A 23,188-nucleotide genomic window follows, 5' to 3' on the forward strand; every position below is an offset into this window, starting at 1 on the left:
TGACAATGTCTATCTGCAAATGTGAATTTTAATAATAATACTAATAAAGCAAATGAGGAGGTGAGGGAGGAAGGAATTATTTGGAATTGAAGAGGGGCTTGTTCAATTGTTGGATATCAGGTTGTGTTTTGTTGGAAGAGAGAAGGCATTGTTTCGTTGGGCAGTTCTATGATCATTGTCAGCACAAAACCTACATTAACTAGTAGAATACCAATAATAATAATAACTAATCACATATTGAATATGTGGCAAGCCTTTTGGATCATACGAATTATAAGAACCCCTCACAATAACGGAAGATTGGACTTAAAACCGGAATTACACACTTGCACTTCTATGTTCCAATAACACCAAGGTTGAAGAATTCGTACAAATTTCAGTAAAGAAACCCTATTTTGTAGCAGCCGCTCCTGGCGCACTCACTTAAGTCAAAACCGAAGGCTGGCGTCCTAACTGCTCCCTCATTATTATCTAATAAAACACTTGTCCGGTTCAAAGGCCTTATCTGGAGAACGCATGGGCTAATCCTAGCGATGAGGGTAAAACGTAAGAGAAACTTTACGCTTCCACACACTTTGAAGTTTCTCTTATTTTTTACCCTCATCATGAAGGAATTCCACAAAGTTAAGCCTGAAACTGCTAACTTATTCCTAACGATGCAAAAAGCTTTCTGAGAAAGGTACAGAGAGGATCCTTGGGAGTCACGCTCAGCTACGAGTTGTCCAATCGCGAGAGTGAACAACTGATCGACGTTGATTACGACGACCGATCCGCTGCAACTCGCGCGATGCCATCTGCGAGGAAGCGTTTTTTTTGGGAATTCCGCGCGAAGACCGAATTGTCGCCTTTGCGATGGATTGCCGAGGACTGACTGATCGACGCTTCGTCGGCGTGTGTTCGGAGCTGGCGCTCACGGGCTGAAGGGAGTGTGGGACAATGGATGGGTGGGGGGAGTGGAAGATGGGGACTCGAAAATAGCCCCAAAGAGCTCACCTCGGACGCGTCTGTGTTCTTTGCATCGTCCGCCGAATGCAACCCTCCCCCTCCTCCTCTCCCCACTCTCCCGACCGACCGACGGCTCCGAGTTGAGAATAACGCGCCCACAGGGGGGTGGGGAGGTTGGGGGGTTGCCACGCGGACGGCGACAGTGTATCCCCTCCGCCCCTGACGAGGAGGGCTGACCCGCAGCGGTGCACTCTTCCCGGGCACAAACCGCAACGACAGAAGGTAAGAACCACGGGATATCCGGCCCGCGGCGAATCACTTTGTCATGGCGAGGTCACGAGTTCGATTCCGGGATTGTGTGCCATGGTGGGGCACTAACTGATTTGCCGTCGTGAGGTGTAATTAAGGAGCGACCTGGGGGTCCGGTCGTGGATCTTCATGGCGCGCGCGTGCCATCACAAACGGGCGAGGAGGAAGGCTACATAGCGATCACGGCTCTTCAAATTTCGCGCAACAGAACCCACAGGGACGTCAACCCAAGATTAGGTGATATGTAGTACGTAGTTGCATTACGTCTCATGGCGCTAGACAATATGGCGGATGAAACGTCTTTCAACTCTTGAGATGTATTCTCTCTAAAGAAGAACCTTCAACGACGTGTTTCTTCACTTTTTATCAATTTTGCATTTTTTAGAAATTAAAAATTGGACTGAATTTTAGCGTTCTTGTTCTTAATTATCAATGACAAGAGCCATACTCATCGGAAACTCTAGGCTTCTTAGCAATTGCGATGAAGAACATCATCAACAAGTTGAATTGGTTGGGTGATAACCATACATCTTATTGCGATTCAGTTTGCAATTTCATTGCCGCAAAAGGGTTATTGAGTAACTCGCAAGTTGCCCGATGCAATTCTTCGCACGGCATCCGAAAATGGCATCGGTGATTATTCTGTAAAATCGGCCGGCATCAGCATCGGCAAACACCTTCTGGTACGACCAATACCAGGTCCACTGCCACGGAAAAATTAGGGAAGAATGAAGTTAATACCTACTGCACGATCCGAGCTGATGGAAGGTTGGCAATAGAAAAACATATTCTTTCAATCAATGCCGTTGGTTGAAATGATAGTTCCCAGCAATTCAAAAAGAGCAGGCGTGGATTATTGATGTTCACTGAATAACTATCAAGTTTTCTGGCTACAGTCATGACTTTACTTTTTTAGGTCGTATACCTCAAATTTACCTGGTATTTCATTGTTAGAATTTTTATATCATGGGTAGCTTATGGTATATTATACAGTCTGATATGAAATTATGAAACAAAAGTCCTCTATACTTTTTTGTAAATTATTATCATATCCATTCGTCTCCACAAACACCACTCATGTCATAAAGCATTAAATAAATAAAATTTCAATACATAATTCCACACAAAAGTTAAATAAACTTAAGGAAAATCTAAAGTGTACACGCAGTCATCATTTTCATCACTCTTGTAAAAAATGATGTCTGGCTTCCTGGCTTGGATTCATATCCAACATGCCCCTGGTAGCCATCTTCAGCAATAAATTTTGGTGTGAGCTGAAGTTGCTTTTGTGCTAATTGCTATTTTGTTAAATATATCAAACAATAATGAAATTTAAAATCCATCCAGCAAATAATACGAGGGTCATCCGGAAAGTAGTACCCGTTCGTGAAATAAAGGCACAAAAGTAAATATTAACAAACATAAAAAATTTTATTTGAAAGAGGATACTTTAAACTACTTCTCAACATAATCTCCAAGCAAATTAAGGCATTTGTCATAACGTGTGACAAGTTTCTGTATTCCTGCTGCATAGTCCTTCGCCGCCAGCTCATTGAGATACGCGAGGGACCCATCTTGCACAAATTTTTGCATAATGCAGATGGTGTTTAACAATTTCATGAACAATTGTTCGAGAAACATTGGGAAAATGCTCACAGATGTCATCAATTGTGACGCGCCGATCGTTCCTCACGAATTCGTCAACTGAGCTCACCAGTTGGTCTGTAATGACAGACGGTCTCCCCGAACGCTCATCGTCGTGTGTGTTCCCCCTCCCCATGTTGAAGTTGCGACACCACCGCCGAACAGACGACTCGTCCATTACATTGTCTCCATACACCTACTTTAATTGGCGACGAATATCACATGGGCGAACGTTTCTTGCATTGAGGAATTTAATCACTGCCCTCACTTCACAACTGGCGGCGTTCTCAATTTTTTTAAACATTGTAAACAATCACAGAAACAACACAGGCAATGCTAGCGTCACGCAACTTGGCTCAGAGAAGGCAGACAAGCCACTGAAGCTATCTGACCTCGTCCAGCGGCTACTCGCGTCGTCAGCACTTCATGCGGCACGAACGGGTACTACTTTCCGGATGACCCTCGTATAATGAACATAATGTAATTGAGCTATATTCTGTTAAATATTAATAACTATTACCCGTTCATTTGTCAAATAACAATCTTATGTACAATAATCTCAACTCCTGGGATTCTCATGCATTTTTAGGGGTAAAATATATTTTTTATGATGATGTGGCTAAATATCAACCACAGAGCAATGAATTTGTCAATACTATTAATGCCATTTCAACAATGCCATTATTCACAGTCTCGGCAGCCCAACACTCTGATAGCTTCCAGAAATGGCATCGATAACTTTTATGGAATATCTTCTGATGCCATTTAATGAAGATGGTGTGCCTCTGCCTTCATTTAGTTTTATGAGGATTCTGTGAGTTGGTGACCTCAGAAGACTTGCTTCTCCCTCTGCTTGGTTGACATATGACCATTTCTGCTGAGTCTCAGAGTTGGTAGCACTCAGTATCTCTATATTGTTAAGCATGACATTCTTGGGATAATTAATTAAGCTCGTTTCCTGTTGCTTTCCTTAATAGTGTTTTTAACAAAATACAATCACACCAAGGCCGCCCCACTGAGGGCAGATGCCTTTGCAGCCACCTCACTGAGGAACAGTCACCTTGCAGACTGCCTTTTGTCTGGCACCATCCCTTCAACCTATCTGGCATGGTGAACCTACCAGGAGCAAATATCATTGTGTCACCAGCACCAATCTAGGGGTCATCAGAACACACAAGCCCTTCCACCAAGTCAAGGTTGTAGTCCATGGGAATACTTTGCAAAAATGTTCAACTAGAAAGATTAATATAATTTGAAATTAATGATAATCTATTTCATATATCTTACTGTAGTAGTCTCAAACACCTATAACAGATATTTGAGACCACATTGCACATAATTATTATATTGCAAGGACAATAAAATGTAGTCAATATATCAATTCTAGTAGTTCCAATTGTCAATAAACATTGTAGCATATTTGTGATCTTGCTTTGCAGAGTATAAATTCTATATATTTACATATGATAAATATTCAACCTGTATGCAAATAAGCACACAGATTGAGTAATGCCTATATTAGTTCTTTCGATGGGTAAATTTTAGACCATGTGTATTATTATCTAACAAGATTTCTAAATCACCAAGTGCTCATTAATAATTTTCTTTCAAAGTAATCTGCTTAAGAGAATACCTTCTTTTGTTCAGAGGAGCTCTAATCCAATTCAACTTTTGGTTTTGATTTATTTCCAGAGCACACAGTCTCTGAGTAGTAATCAATACACATACGTCTTACTACCTCTTGATATATTTTACAAATGAGTATGAGCTGTGTTGTTTGTTTTCTCTGACATAAGTATTTCACCACTCTAAAGAAAATGGGTAACTCAATGAATTGCCTTGTTAATGTTTTGGACTTAATATTTTTATAAAGAAGGACTAATATTTACGACAGCAAAATGATCTCATCCAGCTATTTTAATGCAATCATTAGTATCGGACATAGTTTTCTCTTTCAATCTGGAGCCTATGTAAATATCAATTGCTTTTCCACATGCAAGCATCACTTATAACTTCCATCAGTGACCCCTAATTGACATCCTTTGATGATCACTGGTCTTAACTGTTTTCTAAACAATAGCAAAATTAATTAGTTTGATGTGCATTAACATACCAACTGCAATGGGTTAGGATCTTACAAAAAGGGATTGAAAAAATATCTTCAATGTAACATGAAATAGTTTTCTTCACACTTATGTCTCCTCCTGTGCATGACAACCATGAATGTTCCAAAATATCAATGTGTGTCCAATATATTGCCAGCTATACAATTTTCATTGGAGAGTAAGGTCATTTGTAAACAACTTTATTTTTGGAAGTTGTGCCCATGCACCAAGAAATAACCCCATTCTCATCTTCCCAAAATGATTAAATTGCTTAGTAGTCTAGGGGAATGAGAAGCAAATTATTGATGCATATACCATGTAGGATTTAAAGAATTCAGGGAAGCAATTGGATATTTTAAAAGGGAGTTTTGTGTGGCAATTGGTGGTCCTGAAGTAACTTAGTAGTAATATCAGAATTATTCACTTCACAGGTATCCTGAATATTGTGGTCCAACTGATTAATAAATATTCTTGAAATAAAATATGGCACTCTGTGAATTTTGTGGGGCTGAAGAAGCCAAAACAAAATGCACGCAATGCTGCATTGCATCATATTGCTCAAAGGAACACCAGGAGAAGCATAGAGAGATTCATGAGAAGACTTGCCATCCCTATATAATCAAGCAATCAAATGTCTTGGGAAGGTAAGTTTGTGCATGAAGTTGATTAAATGTAAATTTATTTCATGATGGTAAGCTAAAGATACAATACAGATAAATGATATCATCATCAAGCCTATTCCTAATCTTAATAATACAGCTATTTGTCCCAAACGCAGAATTAACTTCAAGACTGCAGTTTCAAATATGGACTATTTAGAGATTTCCTAATTTCTATGCCATCATTTTTTTATTAGTAAAACTAAATATAGTGTTAATATCAATGTCTGCAATTAGCATTACTATCAGCCATCCCATAGTAATGGGCCATCTGCTAATTTGCTCCCTTTGGAGTATTACAAAGAAAAGAAGCTTGTAGTCTCCACTATTGCGATAATAGATATTCACATTCTCTCAATCTGCAGTACGAGTAATTTGAGTTATCACAGTGGGTGATTTACCTAAATGAAACCAATGGGATGGTGAACAGTAAAAATATATAACGCATGCATAATTTCTTCGAGTATTACAGTGGTCCATCTTTATGCATGGATATCTCTGTGGCATAGACGAATAAATATTATTTTGAATCATTATTATTTGAGGTCCCCAAGTCTAGATCAATGGGCTAATTAATGGCCACAGGCCACTCATTCAATTATGACATAGGTAAAGTCTCATCAAAATGTTGAGAGAGAGATTACTTTGTTGGGCTCATAATATTTGAAGTGTTCAAAATTTATTGGAAATAGTTTTATATTCATGTACTTCATTATTTTTACTTTACCATACTTGAGCCACACACCTGCATCTCTTGGAAGATAGGTTCAACAGTTGGATAACAATGTTGTCCCAACTGACAATGGCACAATATTGTTATCCCATTGTAAATTGCACATTGAAGCAAGTGACCTTTGAACTAAAATTACTTAAGTTGTTTCAAAATCACCACCATTTCAGTAGGCTTTCAACCAGAAAGGTTACATATTCCAAGATAGAGAATCTCACTTCATAAAAAACCGTATGCCACATAAGGATTTCACTCATCAACAATTCCTTCCTGTGCATTTCATGAAACTCTGATCTCCAGAGAATCATGCCACTTCAGTTTTTAGATGAGGTTTTCTAAAAGGTTTGCACCTAGAGTTCAACAAGTGGATGAAAATGTTGTCCCAACTGACAATGGCACAACATTGTTATCCCATTGTAAATTGCACATCGAATTACTAAAGAGCAAACTCTCTAGTCTTGTATCACAATATCTTTTACACAATCAAAGGGCATTTAAAAAACACCATTGCAGCACAGCACAAAAATCCTTCACAAAACAAGGATATAAGTAAGTAATCTAACGGTTAAGGTAGGAATGGATAGACACAAATACCAAATAAATATTTTGTGACTCCTAAAAAAACACAAAATCCAGCAACCTACTCTAAATCAGGTTCCTCTTCATCTCTGAGCATTTCTTCCTCCTTTCATTCCATCCGACATCCCTATCCTGTTCCTGCCCTTTCCTTGTTTGCCTAACATTCTCCCCTCTATTACAGTTTTCAGCATTCCACTGCCGGTCAAAACCCCGTACATCCACTTTTCCTGCCTCCATTGGATTTCTTCCAACAAACCTCTCAAAACAAGGATAGAGGTCATGAATTTTGGATGAATGTATGCTTGCCTTCAATCATAGAAGATCCCCAATTGAAAAGGAAATTAAATTGCCCTATTAAAAATTTGCCACATTCTTAGAAAATCTAATCAAATGTAAAAAAATCACTTTTAAAGCATGAAAAAGTGTTTCAGGGAAAATATAATTGATAAATTCATTATTTTAGATGTGGAACATTGCCAACCTAAGCCAGAGGAGTAGAGCTTTGCAAGAGAAATTGTATGCGTCAACATTTTTAGAAATGTTTACCTTCTGATTTTAACAGATAATATTTTTCATAGATCTAAGGGTGACCTATATGTTGTGTACCTGATAATATGGGCCATCATATTTATTGTTTAATAATTTATTGCTTTAATTCACCATAAGCCAGTTCAACATGGTATCGTCACAAAACAAAAAATGTAAATCAATTTTGTTAGATACATCACATGGGAAAAAAGGTTATTTACATTGTGCAGGGATATTTTAAGAACAACCTTTTACTTTTCTTTACATAAGGCACAAAATTCATCCACAGAGTGCAAAGGTTTAATAAGCAAGTATGCTTTACGATTATGCTTGAAATCATTTGAAGGAGATGCTTTCAAATCTGGAGGAAACATGTTACAAAATTTGGCTCCTTGGTGGTATGGTCCCTCACCACTCATATTAGATCATCTTGCCTCATTGAGTATGTCAATTTTAGTACTTGTGTTATGGTGATGGATATTTAGGTTTTTTTTTATATGCAAACAAGTTCTTCTTAACAAATAAGATTAGGTTGCATGCATAATGAGAAACCAGAGACAAAATTTGCACATAATGAAAATGAGGCCTGCAGGAGTGTCTGAAATGTAATTTTAAGGTAACCCTTATGACCTGTTTCTGTATTTTACATAATATTTTGCTATGGCTTGAGCTACCCCCAAATATAATTCCATATGATAATAGAGATTGGAAATTTGAATGATAAATGCATTTTAGAGTATTTAACCTGGTACTAAGAAACAAATATCTCCGCAGAAAAATAGCTTTATATATTACATTAAAATTGCAATGATTGATGAGCCAGTGCAAAGGAACATTTTATTGATGATTGATTACTTATTGAAGTTCTCATTATCAAAGGAAAAAATTGTGGCATATTTCATTCTGCATCCCCCCCAAATGGGCTATGTAATCTTGACATTGAGGAAGGCTTGAGCATTATGATGACCCCTAGAGCTTTGCTGGTGGGAACAATGATATTTGCTTCTGATGCAGTCACACATGCCATATAAGTCAAAGACAGGAGCTAGATGAAAGGTAGTCTGTGCATTTGTTCTTCAGTGAGGTGACAGCAAAGGTATCTAACTCTTGTTAGATACCTTTGCTGGTTATTTGAGTGATGGTTTCATGTTAAAAGTACTATTGAGGAAGGCAATGGGAAACCAACTCAATTATTCATCCCAAGGTTATGATGATGGACAATATATAAACAATGAGTCCAGGCAACTCAGAGACTTGGCTGAATCAGCCAAACCAAAATCAAAAGAAAAAGCACAGAAGACAAAGAAGAGGATTGAATTAGTTAGAATAGGGACTTAGAATGCTAGGATGATGATTCAATCAGATAAAACAGGGAAATGGGTTAGGAAATGGATTTTAGAATTATTAACTGAAACGATGAAGTATCAGCAGGCTGTAGAAAATATTATGACTATGGAAAGGGTGCTGGGCACAATTGGATTGAATTAGAGGAAAATTGAGAAAATATCAAAAGAAGGATGTAAAAAGCTGTAAAGGAAAATATATAGGATCTGTACTTGAGAAGAGGGCAAGGAAACCATGAATTATGGCTGAGATGATTAGAAAGATAGATGAGAGAAGAAAATGGAAGAATGATTACAGAGTTAGGTAGAAGGAAGTACAGGGTGCGGCCACATTACTTCCTTTTTTGAAAGCGTTTTGCGTTTGAAAAAAGGAAGTCATGTTGCCTCCCCCTGTACAAAGACATAAACAATAAATTAAGATGGGTAAAAAATAAGGCAAAAAAATCTTGGTGGAAGATACAATTCAAGGATATGGAACATAAAGACATTAGGCCAGCAAGTTTAACATATAAAGAAATTCTAATGTAGATGAGAATAGCTGAGGTCCCCAGGCTTACTACTTAGAGGCTTATGAGAGCATCAGAAAAAGAGGTTCTTAGGATTAATACATCAAATTTATGAGGGAGGAACTTGGTCCGAAGAATTTGTCAGATCACCCTCTTAAAAACAAGGAAAGGCACCCATATTTGAGAATGTCAGAACAGAAGGGATAATTTACAACACAGCTAGAGTGGTTCTCAGAATCATCAATAAAAGGATGAAGAGCAGAGTAAATAAATACATAGGGGATGATTTGTTTGGGTTCAGGAAGGGGAGAGGTCAAAGCAGTAATGAGGTCACTAAAAGGGAGGAACATAGAAATCAATCAGGATTTGTGCGTTTCATAGGTTTGGAAAAGACATTTGAGAGAGTGAATTGGTTAGAATTAATGAATTTATCACAGAAAATGGGAAAAGATTGGAGGGATAGTAGGCTAATATGCAACCTGTGCACGTCTCCAGCTGCTTAGGTGCAAGTGTGGGATGGAGAAGCTGAATGGGCAGTGTTAGGAAGATGAGTCAGGTAGAGTTTTTGATTATACTGGTGCTGTTCAACAGATATATGGAGGAAATGATTAAAGAGGCACGAGAAGAAGTAGCAATAGGAATGAAAGTCAAAGATCAATTCTTAAAATCAGTAACATTTGTGGATGATCAAGCTTAAGTTTGTCAGTCAGCCAAGGGGTTGCTAGCATGCTGAGCATAATGGAAAATCAGTACAATAGGTGTGAGATGAGAATAAATGCAAATAAAACAAAATTTATGCAGTTTTCAAGAAGGAGAAAGGCTACATTAGTTATTTAGACAGAATAATCCGTATTGCCTTGGGCAATCTGTGATATTGTGGGAGGGTTTAGGAGGAACAGAGGGGAGCCCATCACAGATATGTTTTGTAGGGAGAACAGAAGAAGATAGGATTAACTAATGGGTAAGGTTTAGTCCGCGAGGTTAAAAGGATTTAACTTGGCAAATGCAAATACATTGCCCATCAAGTGGCAAAACAATCTGCAGGATCCAGTGGCCAATGAGGTTATAAGTGAGCATAAACCCCTTCCCCTAAATTATCTGGTTGAAATTTTAATTAATCTATTCCTGTCCACAGTTTCTGGTCTCCCTCTCTGGTTCCCCCTCTCTAAAACCCAAAGGCAACCTATATCTACTTGAAAGCACAGGCTTGAAAACATTCATACATATCTATGCACATTAGCAGATGACTTCATTAAAAGTTACTGTTGTGGCATCTCCCGCAGTTTCTTTGGAACTAATACATATTCCTAACCAGGTTATCACATTGGCCGATAAGGGCTCCACCCTAGTCATTCTAAACATGGTGTACTTTATCAGGAAAGCAAAACAAATACTATCTGACACATCCTCTTACAAGCTCATATCTAACAACCCAAAAGCAGTGTTCCAGGCAGGAATCATCTTCTTTCTCCACTGACATTTCTATCCTCACCCTGCCTCATCCACATTCTCCTGAGTTTTAAATAATGCCCAAAATACATACAACTGACATCCTAAGCTGGCCAATTGTTTCTTCCAATAGGGAGAATCTCTTCCTTTGTAGACCACCTCCTCCAACCACTAGTCCACTCTCTACTAGCTCATGTAATATATGCCATTTTCTTAGCTGTCTCTACTCAATCTCTCACAACACCCAAATCATCATGGTCATAGTAGACATCACATACCTTTACACTGCCATCCCTTATTCTGTGGGTCGCTCATCTCTCCATTAATATCTATTCAACTACCCCACATTGCATATTTCCAGCTTTGCATTTCTTCTGAATCTCTCTCATCTCATTCCTGCTCGTAATTCCTTATTCTTACATGATACACTTGACCTGCAGGTCAAAGGCTGTGTGGTGGTAGTAGATTCAACCCTTCATTCACAAACCTTGGCCTTGACCTTGAGAAAAACTTCATTACTATTTATAACCTCTCCTCTTGGTTACATACATAGATAATATATTCCTTCTCTGGCACATACAGGGTCGCACCCAAAAGTGGTAGGACTTATTTTCCGCTGGCGCGAACGCAGCGGTGGAGGGGGGTCTGCCTGGCAGAGTAAGGTGGAGGGGGCTCTTAGTAACAGACCGACACCAACCTCAGTCACCTGCGGGCTGTCGTTGAGTGAGGACACCGTTTTTAGTGAAGCAAGTTTTTTGTCCGCGTCGAAAAACAAAATTAATCTGAATTTAGAGCAACGTTATTCCGTGAAGTTTTGTGCGAAACTCGGGAAGACGGCAACTGAGACCCTCGATATGATCAAGCAGGCTTATGGGAACACTGCCTTAAGCCGTTCCACAGTATTTGAGTGGCACAAGTTGTTTAAAGAGGGTAGGGAGCTCGCTGAAGACGACCATCGCTCCGGACGGCCGTCGGCGGCAAGAACCGACACGAATGTGGACAGAGTGAGGACACTGCTGAACACAGACCGACGCTTAACCAGTGAAGAAATTGCAGACCAGTTGGGTCTGTCTGCATCCAACGTCCAACGCATTATTTCACAGGATTTGGCCATGCGCAAGGTGTGCGCCAAGATGGTGCCGAAAATTCTGCCATGGCGCGCTCGTCGTCAGACAGCTCCTGGTCAAATACGGCGTTGCCACGTTGCCGCACCCGCCGTATTCTCCCGATCTGGCACCACGGGACTTCTTCTTCTTCCCCCTGATGAAAAGACAGCTCAAGGGACGACGTTTTGACTCTATAAAGGCCGTTCAAGAGGCTTCGACGAGGGTCATCAACGGCATCCCCAAAGAAAATTTCCAGCGGGCGTACGGGGAATGGGAGTAACGTTATACTAAGTGTGTAGCAGCTCAAGGAGCATACTTTGAAGATTATTAAGTCGATGTAAGTATATCGTCAATAAAATTCTTGTAAAAAAAATCAGTCCTACCACTTTTGGGTGCGTCCCTGTAGTATGACCTCCTATGAAACATATTTCCTTTATTTGCTCCCTCGAAGCTTTCTCTTCTTTATCCTTTACCTCCATCAACTCTACCTAAGATATCACTTTCCTTAATGTCATTATATCTCTCACCAGTCAAACGTCCACAACTCCATTCAAATTGAACCCACCAGCAAACAACAATAATTCCACTCCTGTTGCAATCCATTGCCACCTACAACACTGTCTACCATAATCACTCCCCACTGCAGTCACCGAATTAGTGAAAATTTAAATTGTCTGCACACATTTCTCACCAACTTACATAACACACTCCTCCATCACTGTTACCCTGAGTCCCTTCTAGATAAAAAATCCTACCAAGCTTTCATGCACCCAAGACATCAACTTGCACATCTACTACATTTGCACAGCATACTTCCCAGGATTTCAGTCCCTCAGACATATTCTCAGAGACCTCTTCCTTATTCTGATAACTCAAAAAACAACAGCAAATATTTTACCAAAATGTTCCTCTATCATTTTTAACTGTTCTGCCAATTTATCCTACATACTGTAATTCACTTGGCATCTAAATCCTCCGTCATTCACAAATCTACAACGATATATTTATTTTTATTTATTTTATTTACACAAGGGAAAGTGTGCAGGCCACCGACAGGGTGTGCGGCAGGGGGTAAATATACACCAGAATAATTTCACCCAAATATGACCCTACCACAGTCGAAAAATGTTATCATGATCGCCTATTGTTTGTGGAAAAAATGACATCTTAAATCTATCCGTTCAACACTTAATCTCACCAATTTTACTAGCATGATATCTCTCCTATCGCTGTACGATGGGGTTATAATACATTTTCAATATCATTGCTAAAGAGACCTCCTTCCATTTTATGCAAGAGCTTCAACCTGTAATTTAACCTTCGCTCCGTGAGTGATTTCCTATACTACACGTGTTTGTGTGTACATATATATTGTCGTGTCCCCTCGAGGACAGCGCGACAAGGGACGTCTCGGAAAAGGATCTTGACTAACGCTGAGGAATTTCCGGACGACGAAGGTGGTCCAATTGGCGAGTTGGTACGGTGAAATAAAAGAGACGGGGTCTTTCGCTAGGAGTTTGTATTTAAACAAGAGCGACTCCGGCGCGAGTATCTCGTCCTGCGGCGAACCCCGGGTCAATCGGCGAGTCTCCGCTCCCACGGCTCTCGGCTCCCCCTCCCGACGCGTACACGGCCCCTCGACGAAAGACCCGGAATGAAGGTTCCGCGGGGTTTTTATTTGATCGCGGCATCCGGTCGCGCCCCGGATTCAGCATTTTACTGCGCTTCATTCCCATATTTAGTCATATTCGCGAGCTGCGTTCGCATGCTTGCCCCCTCCTCCCTCGAGGCGACGCAAGCACCCGAGTGGCAGGTAAGCAGTGGAAAAATTCCAATATGCGAATTGCGCAGCACACGAATAGACCTCCTCGCGAAAGAGGAATGAGCCACGTCGGGGAAATTAACCCGGGACATAACAATATATATATATATATATATATATATATATATATATATATATATATATATATATATATATGCGGTTAAGGGTGGGAATTTTGAAATAACGGAAAGCTAATATATACGCGGATTCTCGAGTTCTCACCTCCATATTGGTGGCTGAATCGGGAAGGGATTCTAAGATGCTAAGAGCGAAACACTGATCGAATGAAAGGTTGTGGGAATTGGCGTGTGAAGGGATAGGAAGAGAATACAGTGAGGTAGAATTGAAGGAATACCGGTGATTGTTCATTCGAATGGATAAGAGGGTAATGCATTCGCCTATTTAAAATGAAGTGCATTGTTTGTATGACAAAAGATAAATAATGTTTTTTGAGAGGCAATTAGCGTGGGAACGAGGTGAGGGGGCAATGAGGGGATGTGGGAAGAGGGGAGTAGATCTAATACGTAGACAAGTTTTACGTCGGAGGCGGATGCAAGTAGGGGAAATATTAGGAAATTTTTCGCGGGGGGGGGGCGCTTGGTGCCTCTCAGAAGGGTTGGTGGCTCTCAGAAGGTTTTTGAGATAGGCGGGTCGCCTGTATGCGAGATATGAGCATTGGGGTAGCAAGGATGAGGTCGTGTCATTGTTATGTAAAATAGGAAACAGTTCTTAAAGGAAGGTTTTCAGTCTGTTTGATCCGGGGAAATAGGTGGTGCATAGGTTGAGTCCTACATCAGATGTGGGCTTGTTTTTATGTGGTGTGTGTGGCCGGGTGGAGCGGTGGATTTTATTTTGTAGGAGCTTCTCTGGGTAACCGCGTTTGAGGAGGGTAAGATTTAGATTGTCGAGGTATTTGTTGAGAGTGGCTGTGGTGTTGCAAATTCGGTGTCCGCGGATAGAAAGAGAGTATACATATATGTATATATCCACACACACACATATATATAGAAAATGTGTGTATATTTATTTATATCGATATTTATTTACGACGGCAGGTACCTGGCTGCCTCAAGGGGAGTGACGCGAGGCGAGGTCCTGCTCCGTGAGAAGCCGGTCGCCTTGGGACCACAGCCCGGCTCGCCGCCCGTCTGCCTCGGATGCTCGAACCGCGTGGCTGGTGACCTTCGGTCCTGCCCGGCGTGTCGTGTGGCGCCCCTCTGCGGCACTGCGTCATGCGCGGGCCACGAAGCCCATGAGTGCGCCGCCCTTGCCAACTTGACCAGCAAGCGGCCCGCCGCAATGATTGTCCTGCCCTCGCAGGCGGTGCTCCCCCTGCGCTGCTTCCTCCTACAGTGGACAAATCCGCAGCAGTGGCCCGCCATCATGGCGTTGGAGGTCCGATCGCGACTCCCTCTCGAGCTCCTTGTCTCGCAGAACAAGACATTGAATCGGCATCGCTGACGCATTGTTCGTGAAAATAACTGTCCATCGATTCAACAAATCAAAACTCTTAATTTACTGAAGGATATGCTTTAAACAATTTGGAATTTGTATTCGGGTTGAATTGTTGCTCCAATGTTTCACATTGAATACTCTGTGGTTCCTCTACATTTGAAATAGCGCAACACTTCACTTCAAGCATGCACGAACACGTGAGGTTTGAATCAAAAGAGTCAGAGAATTTTTTAAGAACAACCGGCATACGTAAGACATGAGTGGAATTCATGTTGACATCTGTGCTCTCAGTTATGCAATTATGTCTAACTCAATCGTTGTTCTCAGAATCCCAATAATTGATTTTAGTAACCTGGCTCCAAAGTCAGAAGCCTGAGGTAAATAGGCGCATTGGATATCAAAAAGCTAACGACGAAAATACTGACCTATGGGTCCACATCCGGTCACCTAACTCCGATCTTGCAATTTGAAAGCACCAGGGTTTTCCTCAATTGACACAGACTTTCCCTCCTTCTGGGGAATCTTTATTATGCGAAATGGAATGCTGCTGCTATATTTGAACCAATGTAATAAGCTACAAGGACTTATGAATCTCACGTAAAGAATGCTGTAGCTCTTTCTAGTCACAAAATATGCACTCTTTTCAAACATCATCATAGGCCAAGGCTCTGCTACTCATTCAGTAAAAATGCTAACTTGCAGGGCCACTTGGAAGAGCGCAGAGGAACATCAATTTGGAGAAGTGTGGACGAAGGCATAGTGCGCGTCCTCTGCCAGTTGGGTCTCATTTCCGCTGAGGATCGCGAGGTGCTCCAGAAGATATGCGCCGTCCTGGACGTGAATAGCTTCGAGGTGCGGGGTCCGGAAGGGGAGCCGCTGCGGGCCCTGTACCCAACCGCCGCCCTCCTAGCCCACGACTGCGCGCCCTCCAGCGGTATCGCCCACGAGCCAGGCAGCACGGCCCTCGTCATCAGGGCCGCCATCGACCTCGCGAGTGGCGACCCCATCACGCACAACTACGCGGGTGCCCTCGTCGCCACGTTGGAGCGCAGGGCCAGCCTACGGCGAGGCAAGTACTTCGAATGTGGTTGCGGGAGATGCCGCGACCCCCGCGAACTGGGGACCGACCTGAGCTCCCTGCGGTGCCCGGCCTGCGGAGAGGGGCCTGTTGTGCCCGAGGCCCCCCTCAACCCGGCGAGCGATTGGCGGTGCCAGGGGTGCGGCCACGGTGTGTCGGGAGCTCTAGCGGCCGCCACGCACTCGGTGGGCCGTACGACGCTGCTCCAGTGCGACCGGGAGGACGCCGAGGGTATGGAGCGGCTGCTGCTCAGGCTCAAGCGGAGCTTCTACCCGGGTAACGCCGTGCTGCTCGAGGTGGGCCAAGTGCTGGCCGGGCTGTACAGCGAGGAGTCGCTCCTGTGGGAGGTCTCCAATCGACCTCTTTACGCCCTTCTCCGTCGTTGGGAGCTGTGCCATGAGTTGTTGGACACACTGAGCAAACTGGAGCCTGGCATTTCCAGAACAAAAGGTACCTACTTTTAAACCAGCTGGAATTGAATGCAGTAGTGAGATAAGTTCAAGTATGAGCCGGCGTCTAATGTATGAAACATAGGAGGGCAGATTTCACGAGGAAAATTTCGGGGGGAAATTGAAATATGTAGTCGCAGGCTCATCTGTTTATAGTCATGGGCAAACGTCTAGCTCATCACTGCATCATCATTCTGAACTTAATTTGTAGTACAGCCCCAGAATCATGCCAGTGCGCGGTCCTTCAACATCGTAATTTGTTTGATTCTCACACCTGTGTCAAGTGATTCTACATCGATTGAGCCCCAGGGAAACACTTTACTCAATATGTTACTTACACGATGACTTCCATATAGAAGTTTTGTTGCCGCACCCTGCATGTAGTCCTTACTTCCATCTAACCCCTAAACATAACCCTGAAGACAATTAAAAACTCTCATGATGGAAATACCCCAGAGGTGCTCTCCACATCTGACACTTCCTGATTCAATTAATGAATGACCTCATGCTTGATCCCGTCACAATCAAAATAAAAATTATGTTTTTTAGCCAACTGAAACCTTGTAGATGGAACAGGTTTACGTATAAAGTATAAAGTAAAGAATAAAGTCCGATGAAATATGGTAGAATTAACATTTGAGATGATTGTAGCCATGATATTCTAGCCATTGAGTGGGTTCACCGGGTCGATCTCCAGGTTTAGACAGGTCAGCTGCGAATTGAATGAGCTCACTGAACGATTAAGCGAGTAAGGCAGCATGCATCGAAGCATTAAAATGGGAACGGGAGCGCGGAGGCAGCCGCGCCCCAATTAAAAGGAGCAGCACGTCCCCTGGGCAGGGCATTCATTGGTTGAGGGCACTCGAGGAGGAAGAAATGGAGAAGATCGCCGTGAAAGTCGCCGGAGGAACACTTGAGAAAATCGAATAAGTGCGGAAAGAAGTTATGGAAATGGTCTTTGGATTTGAAATGGTTTGGGGGCGATCGATAACGAAGAACAGGCGAAGATTAGAGAGGCATTGCGAGCGACGACAATAAAAGTTTAAATTTCTAAAGGATTTATTACTTTAGATTAGGGAACGGGGGGGGGGACTTGACGGGAGGTACAGAAGGAAGGGGGAGGTTTCACTCCCACTCAGGCCGGTTGTTTATCAAAATTCGTCGCAGTATGGGAGGTCAGGACTAAGAGAGGTCAATTATTGACAGTCATGAAGTCTTCGGGAGTGCGCCTTCCTTCTTATGTTGGACAGTATCACGATGCTCTGCGGAGAATCCTTCGGTTGCCTTACCATAAAAGACGACGACCCCAATCATCGGGCACTTTCTTCAATTCTTACGCTGAAACTTCTTCCCGTTTGGTCACATGTACATAGCCACGTGTCACTGGTTAGCCGATATACCCCACTTTTTTATTGGGTCCACTTTCTTTTTTATATTGCAGAGCAATTTTGACTAAGTAGCAGATTCTCTATAATGCTCGTAGTAGTAGAAACTATATAATATTATTTTGAACTTTGTGATAGTTTTCTTCATTATATTTGAATGTAACATCCTCCCTATCAGTGATGAGTTATATCCGTTGGTTGATGTAAATGTGTTTTATTGTATCAAGTCATTTAATATATGCACTTTCGGAAAGAATAATCAATGTCATTAAAACAACTAAAGGCAGCTGGCTTTTCACAAGTCGTGTGCATTGAATCCGCTTGTGGTGACTGCCATGCGCAATCTAACGCGAAGCACGCAATAAATTCCGTGGAAAATTACAACTAAATTTTATTTTACATCTTTAAATAGTTCCATTGACAGAAGTCACCTCAGTTACTTATATTGCGAGCGATCTACGATGTAATAGAAGTCGATAAGTTTCACATGCTTATACTTACATAGTAGTAGTATTTAGGGGAGGCGACCGACAGCTGAGGTCATTTGCGCCATAGGGGATGGACAGGAAAGGATGAAGGGTGGAGAGAAACCCGGCGTCGGCATTAGCCTACTCTTTACGAAAGGCGCCAAGGGGTCCGCAGCTTAATGCCCTATCCGACGGACGGCGTCCTCACTCGAAGTGCCCTCCACAAAGCACCTTAAATAGGGATCGAGATACCACTGAAAAATATTCAACGCCGCCGGGATTTGAACCCGGGCCCTCAGGGTGGGAAGCCGGTACATTAACCACCACACCATCCCAATCCCCTTAACACCTACATGCATCACTGAATCGCAAAATTGACAAAAGCACTTAAAATGACAATGGCCACTAACACACTGGTAATGTTATAGGCGTGACCGGAAACCCCGTCACTAATGTGTCACCGAATGAAGCGTCTCGGCACGAGCGTTCATTCAGCCCCGCAGAACCTTCCAGATATCAAATCAATAACGCCAACAGGTGCACCGCGAAGGGCAGGCAGGCAGGTATTGGTGGAATATACCTAAAAATTCAATTGAAGTAAGTTTTCACCACTTGAAATATCCTGGCACTCTCCCTCGACGTGCGCTGCATGAGGCAATAGCCGCTATTTTTGAGACGGTTGCGTGCAAACCCCGTGTGGGTAAAGATTTGTCACAGCATATAGTGAGAGAGACAGGAGCCCAAGAAAATTCTCTTAATCTGAAAATCACCTTTGAGCCCGTCAGGGTGAAAACATATTGCAAACATTTGTGTAATAGAGTGAGTTACTGAGGTAAGAAAATGGGGATTTTCATAGAATTCGACTTAATACCCCGCGATCCACCAAAAATGGGTGTGGCAGGGGGTCCTAGCACCAAGTAGGATGGGCAAGTGATAAGAATTGTTGTGGGAGAAGAATGGAAAAGAGAGAAATATTCTGTAAAATACTATCAAATAACGCGCAAATTTGTATACATGCTGGAGGAAGACTTAATTCAAAGCAAGGGTTAATTCGCCCAATAAATTAATATATTGTTATGCGAAAGAATGGAATAAAAATGAACCAAAACCATTCATACGACAGGCCTCCAAAATAATAATACAGGCCGTGCAGAATTGAAAGGTAAGATGGGCAAATTCTACTGCCATAGTGGCATGCAACTCATGGTCTGCGCCCTTAAAGTCAAATGTAGGGAATGTGACACGCCGCTGTAGGCAGCGGACGGTCCCCGCCACCACAGAGAAAGATGAGGGATGGAAGGAGAAGCTTGAATTCAACAAGGAAATTTAGGCAATTGCATTGCATTCATTAAATGGCAGTCCCATGCGGGAAGGAATTCGACAGCAAACCACACGAGATTAGTGAAAGTGAATGCATAATATTTGATAGCGTCTAAACATTGGATTGTAAAGGATTTAAAATTTAAAAAATGTCTGCGAGATGGGCTCAACCCATAAAATAATCCTAAATTCCGAAGGAGGGAAAGAACATTTCGTGTGGATCTCTGTGTCCCCATCCAAGGGACGATTGAGGGGAAAATTTCGCAAGGAAACGATCGCCAGAGGCAAACAAACAAAGGAATAAGATAAGGATTTTTGGTCTTGTATATGGGAACGTTTTTGCTATTTAATATCGGTTCCTGATCTTTCAAACGCTTTTCGTTAACTTTCCCTTTTAAGTTCCGTCAGAAGTAACGGTTCCAATTTTTTAAAATAATTGATATGCTGATTTTGACTCCACTTTCACTCAGAATCGGACCCCTCTTTTTCTTTAAAAAAACACATGTTTAAGTCTTGGCGGTGAACAGCCCAGGCACTCATTATGAGGTGGGTTTTAGAGCGGATCTAGCACCCTATCTCCTTCAATGCTGCACGCTGCCCAATCATTCGGTGAATTCCACTTTAGTCCCCCCCCCCGGGGTCTCCTTGAAACATCCAATTCCTCAACGACCCTCCATGGCCTGCAGTGCATTCTCTGATACCCAGCGGCCGTTGTTCGCAAAAGCGACTGCTAAAGAGTCGTGATCGTTGTCCGATCTTCTGGCTCTTACTCGGTGCCGAGCGAAGGCCAGGAGTGGGCCACGTCGGGGCGCCTTTCTCCCACTTTCCTTATACCCCGTGGGAACGCACCCGTGACGACTCCCTTAGCGGTCCCCACCCACGCTCCCGAGATAAACCGCCCTCGCAGCACCAGATACAAGCTGTGTCCCAATAGTAGTACGACTGGGTCGATTAAAATAAATCTATTGCCAGAATTGGTACAGACACCCATAAGTCTTCGAAGTAGCACCCTTTTGCGTCCACACGCCGCTGCCAGCGGATTTTCTACGCCTCGTACGCCTTCTGGAAGACGGCGCCCGGAATTCTGCTAAGCTCCCTCGTCATGTGCTGTTGTCACGCTTCCACCGAGACGTGGTGATGCCCTTTCAGCACAGATTTGTGGCGGGGAAGAGAAAAAAGTCTGGTGGGGCATTGTCTAAAAATTGTGGATCATCACTCAACAGGTCGAGAATCTCTTGGCAGATCCGCGTGCGAGTTTCCTTTTGTTCTTCCGGGAGCACTGGCGGTACCAACTTTCTACACACCTTTCTCATGCCCATATTTTCAGTCACAAGTCGATGCACATCACTTATAGGGATGCCAAGTTCATCAGAAACCACGCAAATACTTAATCTGTGATCCGTGTCCCACAAAGTCTTCACTCTTGCAAATTTCGTCACCTTTTGAGGTCAAAGGGCATCCTCAACGTTCGGTGTCTTCCACATCTCCTCCACCCTCTCTAAACAACTTGTGCCACTTAAAAACATAAGCTGAATTGAACAAGCCATGAGAGTCTCTCCCGGTTTCGCCCAGCTTTACACAAAATTTGATGGCAAAGCGCTGTTTCAATTACCGGTTCACAACGGAGCGTAATGAGGTCACGTTATAGAGGTTTCGCAAACGAACGATCTGCATTCCGCAAAGGCTTGTAGCCAACTGACACCGGCCTCCAGCCTTTACTTAGACTCCCCTCCCTCGAACCTATCCAGAGAAACCGTTGCCCGTCCGTCTGTCTATCCGGGAGTATATAAGTCTTAAAACTTTTGCTACAGACCTTGTACCGGCATACAGCCTCACCGGTCGCCCTTTCACTTCAGACGCCGCCGTGAGCCACTCTGCCACTGGGATTCCCAATCGTCGACTCATCCCGAGTTTAGGCTAAAAAAACAAACTTAACAATCATTCAATTTTAAGGCAAACTTAAATCTTAAAACAGATGTCGTTGTTCTTCCAGGGGTATGCATGCACGAGATGGCCGTCTCCGCACTGGCGCTGTCCAGCAGGTGCGTGGAACGGGAAGGGTGCGACCCTGAGGAAATTAGAGCAATAATTCAGAAAGCGGAGACCCTCTTGCTGCAGTCCATCGCAAACCTGATTTACGAGCCGGATGGAAGTCCCGAGAGGAAACTCGTCTATTCGGCCTTCAACTCACTTCATAAGTGCAAATATTTGATTTCCCGTCTTCCAACAAGCAAATGAAGGTTCGGGGGAAATTAAAGATTCCTCTTTAAGTCTATTTGGAAATGGAACTAACAACTATCGCCTTCGTATCGGGATTTCATTTTTTGTGACAGAATTTTTCCGGAGAATTTCAAAAATGTTGTAATGGACCGCATTAAAGAAGAGTGATTATGTTGCAATTGAACGATTACTTCCACTCTTCAAAGAGGCCTTCTAATGCGTATCTTGAGAAAGCTTCCAGCAGTGTGAATACATAAGATTTTTGTTCACTTTGAATCCTAGAATCACATTTTCTAAACCTCGGGATCGGAAATTACCAAAGGATAACATTTGGCGATGGAAGTACCAAGGCAATATTGGATCAAGTGGCTCTTTTTATGTTACTTGTATTTCAAGCAAGTTTTAATGAATGATTGTAATAAATGAATAATAATTGATTGAGAAATCGACTTCAAAAAGATAAAAACAATACCAGATTATTGAATACATCATTGAATATTACAACTTTTAGTATTATAATTTTTCACTTTTGTATTGGTGAGTTGATTGTAAACATTACTTACAATAATTAAAAAACGAATAAAAAATAATTTGTTGGAGAGAAAATGCCACCGTGAAACAGATGTGATGGAAGGGCTAATTTATTACAGATTTGGCTTTTGATAAGCAATTTTGAAATACTCAGTCACTTGTCACACTGTTTTATCCGATACTCGGTAAATTTTTCCATATATTTATACACATGGCTTCGCCACTGCGTGGTATTATCACCTGATGATGCTACTTGTTGGCGAAACTAAGGTCGCCAACAAATATTATTGGTGGAATTCCTGTGTTTCTGTTATCTGAACAAACTCCATCATATTAATTTCATTAAAGGCGGTAGAACATTTTAATGGCACATTCTAACAATACGTTATCAAGCAAAGTTACGCAAATTGTAATTACAATTGTTTAAATGGAAACGTTACTCTTTATACCAAATTCCATAGTACGCACCACCTCTGAATTAACCACAAACGACTATTATTAGTATTTGATTTGGCCATAATAAATACGGAACGGACAGATTACCTATCTCGGAAGTGT

At 42.2% G+C, this 23,188-nt stretch overlaps 1 protein-coding gene across 4 annotated transcripts; it reads left to right on the forward strand.

Annotated features, from left to right (window-relative positions):
• The first annotated feature begins 1,014 nt into the window (after nucleotides 1–1,014).
• Nucleotides 1,015–22,747, forward strand: LOC139692318 (SET domain-containing protein SmydA-8-like). 4 transcript variants are annotated; one of them, XM_071590430.1, is made up of 7 exons: nucleotides 1,016–1,227; nucleotides 3,590–3,787; nucleotides 3,876–4,094; nucleotides 5,435–5,647; nucleotides 14,781–15,120; nucleotides 15,883–16,708; nucleotides 21,873–22,747. In XM_071590430.1, the coding sequence occupies exons 4-7, from the start codon at nucleotides 5,487–5,489 to the stop codon at nucleotides 22,115–22,117; spliced, it is 1,572 nt and encodes a 523-aa protein (XP_071446531.1). In that variant the 5' UTR covers nucleotides 1,016–1,227; nucleotides 3,590–3,787; nucleotides 3,876–4,094; nucleotides 5,435–5,486; the 3' UTR covers nucleotides 22,118–22,747. The 4 variants fall into 4 exon arrangements, with proteins under 4 accessions (XP_071446534.1, XP_071446531.1, XP_071446533.1 ...); XM_071590432.1 differs by having other exon boundaries at nucleotides 3,590–3,712; XM_071590431.1 differs by lacking the exon at nucleotides 3,590–3,787.
• The last annotated feature ends 441 nt before the right edge of the window (nucleotides 22,748–23,188 follow it).

This window comes from Hetaerina americana, unplaced genomic scaffold (assembly GCF_022747635.1).
Source record: "Hetaerina americana unplaced genomic scaffold, ioHetAmer1.1.p SCAF_4, whole genome shotgun sequence".
Lineage (NCBI taxonomy): Eukaryota > Metazoa > Arthropoda > Insecta > Odonata > Calopterygidae > Hetaerina > Hetaerina americana.

What these genes read in the sequence shown, in the direction of transcription:
- LOC139692318 (XM_071590433.1), top strand. Translation starts at nt 5,487, where the DNA reads ATGGCACTCTGTGAATTTTGTGGGGCTGAAGAAGCCAAAACAAAATGC. An exon ending in CCGCCATCATGGCGTTGGAG is followed by an intron (nt 15,121 to 15,882) that starts GTCCGATCGCGA and finishes GCTAACTTGCAG; the next exon opens with GGCCACTTGGAAGAGCGCAG. An exon ending in TGGCATTTCCAGAACAAAAG is followed by an intron (nt 16,709 to 21,872) that starts GTACCTACTTTT and finishes TTGTTCTTCCAG; the next exon opens with GGGTATGCATGCACGAGATG.